General features: G+C 37.8%; 1 protein-coding gene across 3 annotated transcripts in view; it reads right to left on the reverse strand.

Annotated features, from left to right (window-relative positions):
- Nucleotides 1-18,555, reverse strand: part of ARL13B (ADP ribosylation factor like GTPase 13B) — an 81,549-nt gene that overhangs the window by 815 nt on the left and 62,179 nt on the right. For all 3 annotated transcript variants that reach the window (XM_054714061.1, XM_054714060.1, XM_008155574.3), the window contains 3 exons: nt 15,500-15,725; nt 10,277-10,393; nt 9,237-9,305 (listed from right to left, as the gene is read on the reverse strand). In XM_054714061.1, coding sequence (XP_054570036.1) covers nt 9,237-9,305; nt 10,277-10,393; nt 15,500-15,725 — 412 coding nt within the window. The remainder of the gene's footprint in view (nt 1-9,236; nt 9,306-10,276; nt 10,394-15,499; nt 15,726-18,555) is intronic.

Below are 18,555 nucleotides of genomic sequence, written 5' to 3' on the forward strand. Positions count from 1 at the left end.
AAAGAATAATAAAAATACCAAACTGTTATGGTAAATAAATATTTCTGACACAATTCATTATTTGCCAACTAATACCTTAAAAAATAAAAAGAGACTCTGACTTGACAGATGAAGCATGGGAGAAAACAAATAAAAATCCAAGAAAACTTGAATAAATTTAAAAAACAACAATAGGGTAAATTCTTAACTCTAGATTATAAATTAATCTCTACTTCATTTAATAAAAAGCTACACCTAATGTATACATTATTTTTTTGTTTCCAATTACACATTCAGATTAGAAGAAAACAAATAACAAATACTCCCAATCTATGGTCAAAGCCCTGATAAGTCAGTATTTGTACAATCCATGTTCTTATTCAATGGTGATTTCTTCTAGGTATTTTGGGAGAAGAAGTAATTAATAATCTTAGTGTAAGTAGGAATTTTTACAATGATGCTTCAAAATAGTTCACTGATTTAGGACATATTTGATACAAAAATGTCTTATTAACTTAATAAGCTCCTATCCCTTCATTATCACAAATTGGCTTATAAATTTAATAGCATATCTAACATTCCAGTAATTAATTGCTTTCTGGCCTATTCCCTTAAAATTGTTCTAGAGGCACAGGTGTTCAGGATCATGTGAAACAAATATACGGAAAATGTATTAGGGGCCCATTTCCAGTTGGGCCTGTGTCTATAGTTTATCTAAGCTAGTCCATGGTACTGCTGCCTCAACATTCATTTTGTTTGGCCGAGGGACCTGTGGGGACCTTAAACAGAGCAGCCCTCATGCAAGCACATGCTGTAGGTAACTGCCTGCAGAGCTGTAAGTGAATGTAAGTTCTTGGTATGACTTCCCCAATGGCCCTGTGCTCAACACTATCCCTCGCCGAGCTTCCAGGGCCTTTTTTCAGATAAGACCGCGGTGGAACTTCACAAAACTCCTCTATTTGGTTTGAATTGACCAATGTGGCCTTAGCCTGAGAACACCAAAGCATATCACCCACAGACCCTAATAAAGGCAAGTGCCCAGTCCTGCAGCTCTCTCAGCCTGCACCCTGCCCTGGCACCCACTGTGGAACTCTGGAGGCATGCCGTTACTTCCTCCAGGACTTGTGAGTAATAACTTCTCTATTGCAATGTCTCTTGTGGTCTTTCAGGACCCAAGCTTACCATCCAGCATGCAAGGGGCTCTACTTCACAAATGTTAATTTAACAAAATCCTAAGAGCATTTAAGGAACTTGGAAGTCATCACTCCATCCTAAGATGAAGTAAATAGCTGAAAAGACTGAAAAATCAAGGATTCTTCCTGGATCTGTAAAGGGGAAAAGGAGTCACAGGACAAACCACTGCCTCAAATATTGGACAGACAGACAGGCAAACATAGCGAATCTCAATTTACTGGAGACATTCATGAACAGAAACTGCCGAGGGAACCAGTGTCCAAGTAGGAAAACCTGGCAAGAAGTATTTTTTTCACCTCCCAAAATATTATTTTTGCAGTTGATTTTGTATTCTTTGCCAGAAAATTTAAATCATTCTACAAAGTATGTTTCTTATTGCCTTAACTGTAGGATATGTAAGTTGATCTCAGTGCCTAAATGGTATGACCAATTTAATTAACACCCATTTTTATAAAGGGTTCAAACACTTTTAACATGAAAAACTGAAAATTAGTAATATTAGATACAAAATTTGATCTTTGTTCATATTTTAAAATTTGAAAATATTCTTTAGTTTGTACATTTGGTGTTTTTTTTAATAAATCTGATTTATTTCTCATAATGTATAATACATAACATATTGATGAAGTATGGACTGAGAGTTTACAAAGGGAATTTAGATTGTCTCTTCTCCGAATGCATTTGTCTTATCTGTTACACTGAATAAGCAGTACAGATAATAAAAGCAATTAGAAAAGTAGAATCAAATTGCTATGAAGGTAAATGTCTATAATCAAAAAACAAGTAAGAATCTTCCTTAAAAATTCCCATCTGCCCTAACCAGTTTGGCTCAGTGGATAGAGTGCCAGACTGCAGACTGAAGGGTCCCAGGTTCGATTCCTGACAAGGGCGTGTATCTTGGTTGTGGGCACATTCCCAGTAAGGGGTGTTCAGGAGGCAGCTGATCGATGTTTCTCTTTCATTGATGTTTCTACTCTCTATCCCTCTCCCTTCTCTCTGTAAAAAAAAAATCAATAAAATATATTTTTAAAAATTCTCATCTGACGATAAGAAATTGTTTTTCATCACAATACATTATAAGTGCCAAGCCAATTACAGTTAATCTATAATTATCTACGCTAGTTCATCATGTATCTGTCTACTTTCCATGAACCAAATGTAAAAAAATGTGTATAAAATTAGGGGGGAAAAGACTATGCAATTATAACATTGGCACCTATCAGCATCTCAGATGAAGATCTCATGATAAACCCTAAAAATCTATTGGTTTTTCAATTTATTTATTGCATATGTTTTATTTTTTTTAAATCCTCACTGGAGGATATGCAGAGAGAGAGAGAAGGGGGGAAGAGAAACATTGATGTGAGAGAGTGGAAGGGAGGGAGAGAGGGGGAGCGAGAAGCATCTATGTGATGCATCAACTGGTTGCCTCCTAAACACGCCCTGGGGCTGGGGATCCAACTTGCAACTTAGGAATGTGCCCTTGACTGGGAATCGAACCCAGGACCCTGTGGAGCACAGGCCAACACTCAACCACTGAGCAAACACTGGCCAGGCCTCCATATATATATATTTTTATCTTCAAGATCATTAATTGTTTTTTCTGCTTCCAAATTCTTCTAGTAAATTTTACATTTTAGTTATAGTTTTCAGCTTCAGAATTTGTGGGGTTTTTTTTGTTTGTTTATTTGTTTGCTTTGTTTTTTTTTTTAGGTTTCCTGTATCTTTAGTGATATTTCCATTTCGTTCACACATTTTTAAAATTTTTTCTCTACATCTTCCTTTAGTTCTTTGAGTATCCTTAAGATTATTGTTTTAAAGTCATTGCCTGCTATATGTCATTAAATCTTTTTTAGGGACAAATTCTTTTTAATATATTTTTACTTTTGAATGAGCCATATTTTCTGTTTCTTTATATGCCTTGAGATTTATTTGTTGAACACTGGATATTTGAATCTAATTATGTGGTAACTCTAGAAATCAGATTCTCCCCTTCCCCCAGGCTTTGCTTTTTTTAGTTGTTACTGCTTTTGTTTATTGTTTTTGGTTGGTGTATGCTGTCTCTATGCTGAGGATCAACCTGAGGTATAAATTTCATGTATTTTTATGTCTTTTCTGAGCTTTTCCTTAGGTTGTGTAATCTGTTTCTAATTTAGCTAATATAAGCCGTTGTTTTTTAATGTCCTGTTCTTTGATGTTTGGCTCCTCAAAGGGCAAAAGTGAAAAATGAAGGAAAAATAAAAGGGCACTGGGGGGGTCTTGTAAATTTCCTGGAAGTTACTTCAGCCAGAGGTAAGAGGAGCTTGCAACAGTGTCCACATCTTTGCACCTCTGAGTTCAGAAGCAGCAATCAGAAATCAGAGCACACATCCCCAATACTTAGGAGACAGTCTTTTGCCTACCCTAGTCCCACAAGCTATATATAAACTTCTCTAGAAACATGTACACAGCTGCTTGCCATGGCCGGGTGTGGTGGATGGGTAGCTGCTACTGTGCTAAGAGCTGAAATTGACCACAATTGACCATTCTAGTTTTCCTCTGGAAGTTGCCTTCAACTAAAGCCAGAATTCCAAAATAGTTACAGCAGACAGATTCTGCCAGTGCCACTGGTGTCTAGGTAGGGGCACATTCCTGATGCTTCCTACTCTACTCTTTCTATATTCCTCTGTCTATTTTATGTTTGTATTGATTTTTTTAAAAAAGATTATCTCCTTAAAAAAAAAACAGAAACAAAAACAAACATTGATGTGAGAGAGAAATACCAATTGGTTGTTTCCTGCATGAGTCCCAACAGGGCCAGGGATTGAACATGCAATTGACATACATGCCCTTGCCTGGAAATCAAACCCGCAACCCAGGTATGTGCCCTGACCAGGAACTGAACTGGCAACCTTTCAGTGCACAGGGTAACACTCAACCAACTGAGACACTCTGGCAGGGCTATATCTGTTGGGGTTTTTTTTCCCTCCATTAATATAATCAGAAAAGATCATACATTGTTTTTTAACCCAGCTTAGGTATACTCTTAACTTAAACTTTATGAAAAAAAGAAGATATTTTAAAAATTTATGAAGTTATAAGTGTTTTCTCCTCTGCTCTGGAAAACTAAATTTATTGATACAAACTGAAAGTAAACAGAAATATAGGAATACTAGAGGCCCGGTGCACGAAATTCGTGCACTGGGGAGGGTGTCCCTCAGCCCAGCTTGCACCCTCTCTAATATGGGACCCCTCGGGGGATGTCCAACTGCAGGTTTAGGCCCGATTCCTGTGGACATCCCTCTCACAATCCAGAACCGCTGGCTCCTAACTGCTCACCTACCTGCCTGATTGCCCCCTAACTGCTTCCTTGCTGGCCTGATTGCCCCCAAATACCCTCCCCTGCTGGCCTGATCACTCCCAAGGCTTTTATTAGTATAGATATGACCCTGCACAGAAAATTTTACTAACCCTGCTTTACAATAAGGGCTTGACGATTGAATCATTAGGACCAGACACCAAGATTTCCTTTCTTTGAATAGTGGAGGGAATACTTATGTTGTCTTTAAGTTGCCCAGAAATTAAAATGAGATAATGACTTAGAAAAGTATAAAAGCACCATATAAAGACAACTGTCTTTTTAATGAAGTGGCAAAATGAAAAACACTTTTTATTCTCCCCTTCCTTCCTTTACAGCTTTTATTTAAACTTTGAAATTTATAAAAATTTCACTCCAATTTTCATTTCTTTACATTCAACATTATTTTGTATTGGTTTCAGGTTTTATATTAGTTACAGAATAGTGGTTAGACAATCATATACTTTACAAAGTGTTCCCCGATATTTCTAGTACTCACCTGGCATCATACCATCATTACAACACTACTGACTATATTCCCTATTTAAGTGACAATGGGTTTACAGGTTCCTTTTAGTCTTTCTTTTGTGTTTTTTTGTCCTTCCTTTTCTTTCTCACTTCTTCCCTCATTTTCTTTATATAGTATCTCAATTGGCCATCAAAGCTCAGTGAAGGCACTGGGACACGCTTCATCCATTTTACAGACCAGGAAACTGAGGCCAATTCCAGTTGGCTGTGGAACTTGACTCAGCACACAGGAAGCCCTCAGAGCCATGCTCTTTGCACTTCCTAAGGGGCAGCGGCCCAGCAAACAGAACAAACCTTCCAGTCAGGCTTCCCAGCCTCTTTCTCAAGCACCTCTTCATTGCGGATGCTCCACATTCTTTCCTCTCCCCCCATTCTTTACTGCCCCCCCTTCTCCGAAGCAGGTGGAAGGCTTCCCACTCACTGCCTAGGCATGCTCTGCCATGGGGCAGGGTGTAGCGAGCTTGCTTTTGGGTGAAGGCAGGAGCGAGGCCCATTAGCACTGGGAGCTTCTCTGAATCACGTCAGTCAGTCCAGTACCCTGCAGTGCAGCACCCCTTCACGGAGGTGGCTCCACCCCTCAACCCCCGCCTCAGGGGTGAGGGTCCTTGCCCCTCCGCCAGGAGTCCTTCCATGCCCCTTGATCCCTGGCTGGACCTACCCACGTCTTGGGGGCACTGCAAAACCCCCATCTGTCTCTCTGTAGATGAGGGAGATCCCTGCAAAGCTATGAATCTGTGGCCAGAGGTCTGGGTCTCAGCAACCACATGCCTGAAATGTTCCCAGGGACCCTGGGAGGGGCTGGGTGAGTCCTGCCACACGTCCCCCAGGGTGGTGATCTCCCCAGGGACCCCCGGGAGGCAGCTGGGTGGGCCCGGCCACGCCCCCCCGGGTGGCGATCGCCCCCTGGGACCCCCGGGAGCGCCTGGCTCGGCCCAGCCACGCCCCCCAGGGTGGCAGCGCCTGGCTCGGCCCAGCCACGCCCCCCTGGGTAGGCGATAGCCCCCGGAACCCCCGAGAGCGCCTGACTCGGCCCAGCCACGCCCCCCCAGGTTGGCAGCGCCTGGCTCGGCCCGGCCACGCCCCCCCAGGGTGGCGATCGCCCCCAGGACCCCCGGGAAGAGCCCGGCTCGGCCCAGCCACACACCCCTGGGTGGCGATCGCCCCCGGGGCCCCCGGGACCACCTGTCTTGGCCCGGCCATGCCCCCCCGTGTGGCGATCGCCCCCGGGACCCCCGGGGAGCGTCCGGCTCCGCCCGGCCATGCCCCCCGAGTGGCGATCGCCCCCGGGACCCCCGGGGAACGCCTGGCTCGGCCCGGCCATGCCCCCCCAGGTGGCGAACGCCCCAGGGACCCCCGGAACTAAGAGGATTGAGCACTGCCATCTTGGTCTTCTCAAGTGCTGGATAGGCCACCCGGAGTCCCGCCCCCAGCCTCTCGCAGGCCCAATCATGGGCATAGCGGAGGTGTGGTCAATTTGCATGTTTCTCTATTATAAGGTAGGATGATGGTCTTAAACTTGGTTAAGATATTATCATTCTTTCCAAGAAGTTCTAATTAAAAAAAAAAAGCAAGGAAAAACAAAACAAAAACAATCTTCTTAGCCCATTTTCAACCTCTTTTTTCACTTGCCCTTAACTATAATTTTCCCCATAGATATTATCATTAGTTCTTCTCATTCTACATACTTTCCCTCAGAAACAGGCAACTATTATTCTCTGAACTGCATTCATTCATTCATTAATTACAGAGCATATGGTCAAAGCACTCCTATTGTGTGATGACAACTGAAATTTAAAAAAATCTACCTACACACTATCCCACACACCAGTTCCCTTCTTTTCTCCTGAACTCCAGAATCTTACTTGTACTGGACTGCAGACATTTCCAAATAGATAAGCCTACAGACACCACCAAAGCAGGTTTCCTTCCTCCTCGTGTATTTTCAATCTCACAGGTAGCACCAACCTTCCAGCTGCTTGAGCCAAATAATCCTCTGTTCCTCTCTCAGTACATACATCCATTTATCAAATATTACTATTGATTGTTAAAATATTTGTTGCATACATTTTTTACTCTCCATTCCAACTTCCATTCGTCACTTCTCACTTTGATTACTACAACAGCCTGCTAACACAATCCTTTCTTACCTCAGGTTTGGCCACCATCAGGTCTGTACTCCACACTGTCAAAAATAGATTTCCTTTTTTTTATTAAAACAAAAAAGTTTTCATAAATAAATCTAGTAACACTATTTCCCTGCCTAAAATGTATAGTGCCTCTTGCAAGTCCAGACATCTTATCTCAACATCTATGTAAGGTCCTTCACAATCTCTCCCTAAACCATAATTCCAGTTTCAACACTCTCTACAACTTTAAATTTCCTCTCTTATCCACTCTACCCGCATGGACATAAGCTCAGAAACTTTATGCTATTTTCCAAATACCCAATGTCTTTTCCAACCTCTACTTTTGAAACTTGTTTCTTCTACTGACAGACTTTTCATATGTTCTAATACCACTTTCTCTAATTGTCCCACAGTTTGTGCACAGTACTCCAATTTTACACCACATAACTTATTACAGTCTAGTGTGAATTTTGAGATAGTAAAGTAAGCTGAAGTATGGTCTTCTCTATTAGACTAGGATCCCCAGAAAGGCAGAACTTATGTCTTATTTATCTTGATATCACCGATGTTTTAGGTAAAATCAAATACAAAATAGTTGTTCATTGGATACCTGACTCAATAAGAGAAAAAAAATCTGTCATTGGTGATATTAATATTTTCTATATATACATGTTTGGGTATATATACATACTTTTTTTTTCTAACAACATACTGAATATTTAAACTGAAAATGTATTTTAACCTACATAATTTCAGAGTATAAAAAAATAGGAACTAACCTATCATAGTAAATAAAAGCATTGTGATGTAAAGTCAGTCAATCAAACAGATGTGATTTCACTGTAATTCCAATATGGCCTAAGGACAAACTTTTCTGTCTGTATGTAGGTATTTATTTTATTGATTTTGTGAGAGAGAAAGAGAAACATCAATTTGTTGTTCCACTTATTCATGTATTCATTGATTACTTCTTGTATGTGCCCTGACAGGATATTGAACCATATCAGGATCATGCTCTAACCAACTGTGCTACCCGGCCAGGGCCAAACTATTCTGTCTTTATAAATAAAAATAAATATTTTAAAGAAATATTTCATTACTGACCTATAGTATTCTTAAAAAGAAAGCAAAGAGCACGTTTTATTTACATACTTTTTGAATAAAAGTATTTTATACAGTTTGATATAATTTCAAATTATATAATAAAATAAAGCTTTTTTAAAGATTATACTTCTGACTTTTTTTTTTCCCCTAATAAATGGGTCTCTGTAAGCAACCAAACTCTAGATTAGGTAAACAGAGTCATCAAAAAGCAAACTGGATGTTATTGATGGAGAAACTTATTGAGCTGTAATATACATATATTATCCTTTTGCAGTCCGGAAATATTTCTTTGAAAGAATTTGGGCTGATGCTCTAAAATCAAAACTTCTGCCTGGTACAAGGCAGTCCTCTACTCCCAAAAGGCCCTTTCTCTAGTTTTCCAGTGTGGAGTTCTAATGCCATATGCTGGCTGGACTATACCTTATATTAATTTCATCCAAAGAAAATTACTTTCTTGAGGCAATAAAGCCCTCGTAACTTTCTAGTTAGCCGAAGTTTATTTTGTATACTTTGATTAGTCTCTGATTCTACAACTGTGTTGATCTTTTTACTGCATTTTAATATTCAGCAGCTTGGTGTCTTATTAGAAGCAGAGGAAGAATAATTATATGACATCACTGAGTATATTGAGCACATACATATAAGATAATGCAGTTTTTAAGCACTATAACTGTAATGTCTATTTAATTTTAATTGCTTTTAAACCTTTCCCTATCCATCATTATTTACATAAATATATAATGGATGAACATTTTTATCTCTGTATTCTAAGGTAAACATCAATTCAAATTATTTAGAGGCAAAGAGCATTAAGAATAAAACAATTAAATAGAAAAAGAAGATGTATAATGAAAAAGGATGGCTGTGGATTGAAAGGCTTCCAAAAATAAAAGTTTGCTAAAGAAATGAGGTAAAGAAAATTGAATGTAATATGTACAGATATTTGAAAACTGATCCTTTTGCATTACCATTATGACGTGTTTCACCAAGAGGCTCAAGTTTTGGAAGTCTAGTGACTTTGGGAGTTCCCCAGCCAACTAAAGAAAAAGAAAAACATTTAAAACACTGTTAAATAATACATCTTTAGATTGGTTGAGAGGATCCCTCCCTGGACAGGAATGTATATAACATTTATTGTCAGCTCATATATACTAAATGACACAGTACTGAATAGCCGTAATCCCATTTTAAATGAGTTCTATTTTAAAATATCACTGTAGGCTGGTAACATTTGCTTTAAATTTTTATTTGCCTTCAGATAAAAATATAATCATCTTCACCACTACCATAAAAAACTTTAGGCTATTGTAACCCCTACCAGAGGCTATAAGAAATGTTTACTTATTAAATGGAATACTAGAAATGAGTCTTCAAATAATTGTCAAAGGAAAATGTTACCATCTAAAGCCTTCTGGCTGAGCTAAAAGGACACTATAAACATATATGTTTAGATATTTATTGAGCACGTATAGTATACAAGGTATTGTGTCTAGTGCTGAAAAATTACTCACAATTATTATGCATCTAATAAGTCCCACCACTTTACATGCAGTATTCTATTTAATCCTCATAACAAACTTAGAAGGTCAGTACGTAAATTGAAAATATAATGGAAAAATTCACATATGTTGGTTTCAAATGTTTACTTTCAGGATGAAAGATGCAATTTTTTAAAAGCTCATATTAGCCATCCATTCAATAAGCTTAAATTCCTTTTAGCATCTGTGCACTGATATTTTAAATAAGATTTTAATACATTCTAGGAAGTGCCTGCGTAAGGTTTTTTTAATTAATTTTTACTTATTTTTTTACCTTTACATTTTACATTGTTAAAAAAGCAATAGGTAACTTATGTTGATAAATTATGAACAAAAGAGAGCAAAGAACTCTAACTTTCACAAATTCACAAGATAATGAATATACTGAATAAAAACTACACAATTACTTTCTTTTTCTTCATTGTTTAAAGCAGTATTTCTAAATTCAGTATCGATATTAAATTACTCACCAGGAGGGGGCGGCGGGGGTGGTGTTGGGCTCTTAGGAGCAGAGTCATCTGTATTAACGGGTTCTACACGGTGACTTCTTTTTATTCTTAGTCTCTTAGTTTTCTTTTTACTGTTATCTACAGAATAGAAACATGGAATGGGGAAAAATTAAACTTCTATAATAAAAATTAAGAACAGAACTAGAATACTGGTATCATTATTACCATAGAAATATACCTTCAATTCAACTTTGAAATTATTACTAGTAATGAAATGTGAACTTGATTTTACTAAGAATTAAGTTATTAGCCCTAACCAGTTTGGCTCAGTGGATAGAGTGTCAGCCTACAGACTTAAGGGTCCCAGGTTCGATTCCAGTCAAGGGCATGTACCTTGGTTGCGGGCACACCCCAGTAGGGGGTGTGCAGGAGGCAGTTGATCGATGTTTCTCTCTCATCGATGTTTCTAACTCTCTATCCCTCTCCCTTCCTCTCTGTAAAAAATCAGTAAAATATATATTTTTTAAAGAATTAAATTATTAATTAATGTTTCCTTATTAAATAATTAATGAATATGATACACATAACAAAAGCCTATATTCTAGGTTCTAAGAGAAGTTATTCAGAATACAAAGAAAGTTCATATAATATATTCTAGGTATAAATAGTTCAAAATAATTCTTTGAAATGTGAAAAAGATCCCAATCAAACCTAAAAACATTACCCATTAAAATAACCCCCAAATAAGATACGCCCAAATACATATATATAATCAAAATCCACATTAGAATTTGCAGAACTGAATTTGTGTTCTTTGAAAAAAAAATAATTATAGTGTATTTGCAGACTCCACTTAAGCACATAATAACATTTTAAGGACATGTATGTTGTTAACATGTAGACTTTAACATTGTAAACCAGGAATGGCATAATAGTTAAATAACCAAACATTAAAGTTACTGAAACATTTTCATTGACAATCCCAAACTAACTTTATATACTACATAATATATTTTCTAAAATGGGAATTATCTATTACTTAAGAAATTACTTTAAAAAATGTATACACACTGTAACAGCTGATAGCTCAATTTTGAAAATTAAATGCATTTTAATAAACACTGCCTTTATAATTACTCAAAGTATGTGTATACATTTTGGGGGGACACCCTATTGTCAACAAAGCAATGAGAAATACAACATTTAGAAACATATTTTCTAAATCAGTTAGTGTCATTCGACACATTTACTCCAGATAGAAACAAAGACATCTTTCTATAATTAGGACTGCAAGCTTTACAGCTAAGGGAAAGGAAAGAGAGCCTCCAGAATGTTATGGTACTTTAGGATGGACAGTAACTTGGGTCATGAAAGAGCATAAAAGATAGACCACATGATCTGAGGTGGGGTCTCAGCCCAGCCACACACAAAATGTATGATCTTAAACGCCATAACCATCTATAGACGCTTTAAAAAATAATTTTTTGTGAGAATTTTCAACTGAAAATATTCAAGAACACCTGAATTATGAGTAATATATTTACTGTTATAATATTCATTGCAAATTGATTTTTTAAATTAAATTAAAAATATCATGGCGTGTGCGGATGGTTTCCATTTTGGACGCGTGGCAGTTAACTTTAAATAAGTTACTCAACCTCTCCAAGTCCCTGGTTTCCTTTTCTGTATAATGGGAATAATATACCCTAGGACTGCTATGCTAAATAACATAAGGCATCTGAAACTATGTTCTAAATTATAAAATAAAATGTTAATTATAATAATTATTATAGTTATATGATTGACTATCTTAGATCTTCCTACACTTTATTTTCAAATATCTGTCAAATGACTTGGCTTTTTAACAATGTATTTGTGTTAGAAAAAGTTCTTTAAATATATTGAGAGGCTACTCTAAGTCTACCTTCTGTGTAACTCTGCTAACTGAGCTATGGGTCCAAATATGGTTACTCTAACTTCCCCACTTACAAGAAGTATAGCTTTCGAAGAAAACCAAGATGGCGACATAGGTAAACACATGAACTTGCTGCCTCGCACAACCACTTCAAAACTACAACTAAAAGACAAAACTGACATCATCCAGAAACCACAGGAAGGCTGGCTAAGTGGAAATTCTATACTAGAAGGGAAGAGAAAAGCACACTGAGACTCAGAGGAGGTGCAGAAGTAAAGTGCAGAGGTACAGAGGCATGCATTCGGAGAGGGCTGGCAACTGAGTATGTGGCTGGCTTTTTCAATCCGCAGGGAGACACAAGCTCCCGACTGCTCTAAACTCCAGTTCTGGGCGAGACTCTGGGGACCCAGACTCATACGGGGAGAAACTGGACTGTCTGGCAGCGGGCAGAACTTGAGGGCGGCTTTCTCACAGAGGTGCTTGCAGCGATTAGCAAGGGACACTGAGACCCGGGGGCCTCTTAGGGCAGGGCTGACGGGAAGCCATTGCTGTTTGCTCTGCCCTGAGACTCCGCCCAATCCAAACTGAGCGCAGAGGCTTTTGCATATGAATGGCCTGGTCCTTTGAAATCTAAAATTACCTAACAAACTGCAGTTGGGTCAGAGAGACCCAGAACATCCAAAAGAAGGCCCAAGGCCCCACAGCAGCTTGCACTGCTTCACAGCTGGGCCTTATCTAGGCACCTCCAAAACCCAAACAAAGAAGAGGAATCTGCAGATCTCTCCGTATCTACTGCTGGTTGGCCTCAGGCAGAGGCTAAATTAGCACCTCCTTGGAGATCCAAGAGCCAGTGTACCCAGGGGTCAGAGTAGGACCACCCAGATTACAACTCCTCAGATCCATAAGGGACACACTCAGGGGGCAGACTCAGTGAGCACCAAAGACCCACTGAAGCAAGTCTTGCCTCATAAGGGTGTCTCCAGCACAGAAGTTCTCCCATCATAGACACAACTGATCCTCACAGCCAATTGGCCTGGAGGTCAATTCCTCCCAGTGATACCAACAACAATAAAGGCTTAACTACAACAAGACTGTGCACACAGCCCACAAAGGGGTGCACCAAGAGTGTCCACCTCAGGTAACTGGGGAGGCTGAGCCATTGGGCCCTATAGGACACCTAGCACACAAAGCCACTCTATCAACACAGGGAAGCAGTCAAAATGTGGAGACAAAGAAACAGGTCACAAATGACAGAAATGGAGGAAAGCAAAATGACTGGATATAGAGTTCAAAACCATGGTTATAATGTTTTTCAAGAATTTTCTAGAAACCGCCGATAAATTTAGTGAGACCCTCAAGGATATGAAAAAGGACCAACTAGAAATTAAGCATACACTGACTGAAATGAAGAATAATATACAGAAATCTAACAGCAGACTAGAGGATCGCAAGAATCAAGTCAAAGATTTGAAATGCGAAGAAGCAAAAAACACCCAACCGGAAAAGCAAAAAGAAAAAAGAATCCAAAAATATGAAGATAGTGTAAGGAGCCTCTGGGACAACTTCAAGCGTACCAACATCAAATTATGGGGGTGCCAGAAGAAGAGAGAGAGCAAGATACTGAAAACCTATTTGAAGAAATAATGACAGAAAACTTCCCCCACCTGGTGAAAGAAATAGACTTACAAGTCCAGGAAGCACACAGAACCCCAAACAAAAGGAATCCAAAGAGGACCACACCAAGACACATCATAATTAAAATGCCAAGAGCAAAAGACAAAGAGAGAATATTAAAAGCAGCAAGAGAAAAACAGTTAATTATCTACAAGGGAGCACCCATACGATTGTCAGCTGATTTCTCAACAGAAACTATGCAGGCCAGACGGGAGTGGCAAGAAATATTCAAAGTGATGAACAGCAAGAACCTACAACCAAGATTACTCTACCCAGCAAAGCTATCATTCAGAATGGAAGGTCAGATAAAGAGCTTCACAGACAAGAAAAAGCTCAAGGAGTTCATCACCGCCAAACCAGAATTATATGAAATGCTGAAAGGTGTTCTTTAGGAAGAGGAAGAAGAAGAAAAAGGTAAAGATAAAAATTATGAACAACAAATACATATCTATCAAAAGTGAATCTAAAAATCAAGTGAATAAAAAAATCTGATGAACAGAATAAACTGATGAATATAATAGAATCAGGGGCATAGAAAGGGAGTGGACTGACAATTCTCAGGGGGAAAAGGGTGTGGGGAGTGCGAGAAGGGACTGGACAAAAATCGTACACCTATGGATGAGGACAGGGGGGGGGGGTTAAGGGCATGGGGTGGGGTGGGAACCGGGTAGAGGGGAGCTATGGGGGGGGAAAAGAGGAACAACTGTAACAATCTGAACAATAAAGATTTAATAAAAAAAATAACTTTCAAATCTAATTATTGCTAAATAGCCAAATATCCATGTTAGCTAATCTATACCTCAAAATTAAAATCTTATTTTTATAAACTTTTTGACACTGTATAAAAATTCTCATATATAGTGGAGCCATACTGCTAATGAGGAATGGCAAGGAACTAACAATTACAGTACTAGGTAGCTCCCATGTGTCAGGCCTGTGCTCGAACACTTTAGAGTTATTTTTACCATAAGTAATCCTAAAATCCCTGTACAAAATGATGCTTATTTCCATTTTAGAGACGAGGAAGACTGAAGAACGTCATATAACATAGCACGTGTCTAGTAGATGGAAAAGTCAGGGTTCTATCCCAGGTTGTCTGATTCCAGACACAGGCTGTGTCTTTATGATACCAAAAGACACGAATTTCCTGTTAAATTACATAACCACTGAGAAAAAGAAAAGTAATTATGAACTGAAAATTTGATGATATTAAAATAAGAGGAAAATAACTATTTGATAAGACTTTTATAATGTTCAACTGATTATGTCTGTATCCTACAGAAATAGCATGTCAATAAATAAAGTGATGCTGATTGTAGCATTATGAGGCTTAAAAAGAAACAAACAAAAACCTCAAAAAGCCTTAAAGGTATTAACTACATTCCAAGGATTCCTGGGGCTATGCTATATTCCAAATTTATGAAAGTAAAATTGAAAAATTTCTGCTGAAACTCAAGTTACAAAAGACTACATTTTAAGGCATCATGAATAAAAACATAAGTTAGCAAACTAATGAGTAAAAACCATGAGAAACCCATTATACATACTGCATTTGCAGACAAAAAAATATTTTTTGTGAAAATAATTATGACAGGTGAAAGAAGTTATATATATATTATATATGTATATCTTTTTAATTTAATAACTAGATTTACCTGATTCTGATGATGGCTGGTCTGTTTCATCTTCATTCTCCAACTGCTGTGTTAATGCTTCGTTATAATTTTCTACGGTTCCAAACTCATTGCTTTTTTGGCTACTGTCACTGATCTGGCTCTGTGTCTCCACCTGCTCATGCTCCATTTTATTTCTCAGGGGGCAAGCATCACAGTCTTTCTCCACATTTTGCCTCTTTTTCTCTCTTTCAAGTTTTTTTTCATTCTAACAAAAATGAAATATATCATCTTTAATATAACAGTTGTATCTATGATAGTTTTAAGGGAAAAATAAAATAATCCAAGAGCTTTCTGTACCTTCAGGGAACTGTGATATTTCCATTAAAATTTTTTGTTAAAAACACTGAAACATACTAATTGCCAAACATTCAGAAAACAGATTGTATAAAGAAATGAAACAACTACTACCAGTAATTCCACAATCTAGAGATGACCACTAGTTGGTGTATAATCACTAAGAGATGCTTCTCTTTGCCTATCGCACACATACAGACATACACCACCCACAAACATACAAAAATGTGATAGTTTCTCTATATATACATATTTATGTATTTGTTTTTAAACAAAAAAGAACTAAAGTTTTTAATTAAGAATATATTTTTTTCTTAGAATAGTGCCTGACACTTCATAAAGTGTTAGCTATGATTACTCTCACCAATTACATTATCATTTTGAATTGTTATACCATAACTTATTTTACCAATTCCCAATCAATGAACTAAGAGGTTACTTTCAATTTTCACCATTAAAAAAAAAACACAACAATTGAATTATTTATAATAAATTCCTAACACTAGAATTGTTGGTAATGGGTAAGCACATTTTAAAATGTGACACACTACAAACTTCACTTCAGAAAAACTAATGTCAATTTACACCCTAGGCAAAAGGTTGAAACTAATAAATAAATGTTTTTACCTTAGTGTTGGTTTAACCTATTGATTTCAATATTATTTATCACTATGAAGGTGAACTATTAAATACTTCTATTGCCATATTTCTTTTTCTTTAAGGAATTAACCATAGTAATCCAATGCCCACTTTTCTATTTGATTATCATTATTTTCATAGTAATTTTTAAGATTTCCTTTTTTGTCCTATGTGTCTCAAATATTTTTCACTAGGGTTTGGTCATTGCCTGTAACTTTGCAGAAAAGCTCTTAAAAAATGGAATATAATAAGATCTATTTTTATTTCTTGACTTGTGGTTTGATTGTCCTGCTTTGAAAGTTTTTCCTCCTACACATATGTACAAATGTTTATACTATGTGCTAGTATTTTTAAGGCTTATTTTTTAAATACCTTTAAGTCTTCTGGGGTTTAATTTGGTATATACAGTGTTTATTAATTTTACTTTTTTCAAAATGATTATTCAGCTGTCCCAAAATCCTCTTCTCCTACATTTGAAATGTCACCTTTATCTTATACAAAATGCTCAGACATAATTATGTTTATTGCATGTTTACCAATGTTCCATTAGTCTCTCTGTCTGTTCTGGAACCAATACCTCACCAGTTTTATTATTTGTGATAAAAATAAAAGGAATGTGAGGTGCTTCTCTAAAATACAAACATTTTGAAATTTTGTGGAAAAAAGAAGAAAATATACTTGGTATAAAATAGACTACAGGTAATTGGTTTTCATTTGTTTCATATATTTACTGATCATCTTCTTAAAATTATTGTAGCTTAACAGCATAATAAGTGCATGTTCCCCATGCCACTAATTAATTCAGGGATTTTCAATATAAGACATTGTTTACATATTTATTCAGTGAAAAATACAATGTTGGTAGAAGTACTAAGGCCTTTTCTAAGTAACCATCTATAATTCTATAATAATAAAAGCATAATATGCTAATTAGACCTGACAGCCAAACGACCTTCCTCACGACCTTCTGGACGAAGCCACGGCTGCAAGGGCTGAGCCCCTTGCATGAATTTCGTGCATCGGGCCTCTAGTGGTACTATAAAATTGGTCATCATTTACAAGGTGAGCTTTATTACACACATAAATAAATGTTTCAAAGTGAAAAGTCAAAGTTGATTTCCCTCTTCTTCATCAATATTTTTAAAGAGCATAAAAGAAAACTTGGCAAAAATAATATTTAATAGGATGGAGACAAAAGGATAGCTTAAGTTATTAAGACAACTTTACTATCCTTAGAAAAGCACACAGTTAAATGCAATGGGATTAAAAAAATACTAAGTACCATTAACCTTCTGGTACCTAAGAAACTTAAATACAAATAGTTCATATTACCAATTAATTTGCAAAATAAAGGAATACCAAAATTATCCAATCATCTTCTTACCTACGGAGCTGCCTCCCTCCTCAGCAGCAGCCCCAGGAAGAAACAATCATCCACCTTTCCAGATGAGCACCTGTGTGGAAGGAGGCAGTGACAGGGGAAGAGGAATGGAGAACATGCAGGCAGTGGGATCAATAAACCAACTGCCACATTAAGCTCTGGTGACTGGAGGGGAAGTTGAGGAAGCTCTGCCTCTGAGGAGGCCTGGCTGCTGAGGGCAATTAAAGTAGGTCTAACACAAATTCTCTGTCGAAAATGAAAACAAAGACACAAATACGCACGCGCGCGCGCGCACACACACACACACACACACACACTAAACTTCTTCATGATTATAATCTACAAATTAATTTTGGTAAAATTTCTGATAATTAAAATAAAAAATAAATCATATTCACATATAGAATCCTATATAATAAAAGAGTAATATGCAAATTGACCATCACACAAGATGGCCACCCCCATGAGGTCAAAGATGGCTGTCCCCATGTGGACACAAGATGGCTGCCACAAGATGGCCGGCAGGGGAGGGCAGTTAGGGGCAATCTGGCTGGCAGGGGAGGGCAGTTGGGAGGGTCCAGGCCTGCAAGAGAGGGCAGTTGGGGGTGACCAGGCCTGCAGGGGAGGGCAGTTGGGGGGAACCCAGGCCTGCAGGGAAGGGCAGTTGGGGGGGACCAGGCCTGTAAGGGAGGGCAGTTGGGAGGGACCAGGCCAGCAAGGG

The sequence above is a fragment of the Eptesicus fuscus genome, chromosome 3, assembly GCF_027574615.1.
Source record: "Eptesicus fuscus isolate TK198812 chromosome 3, DD_ASM_mEF_20220401, whole genome shotgun sequence".
NCBI lineage: Eukaryota > Metazoa > Chordata > Mammalia > Chiroptera > Vespertilionidae > Eptesicus > Eptesicus fuscus.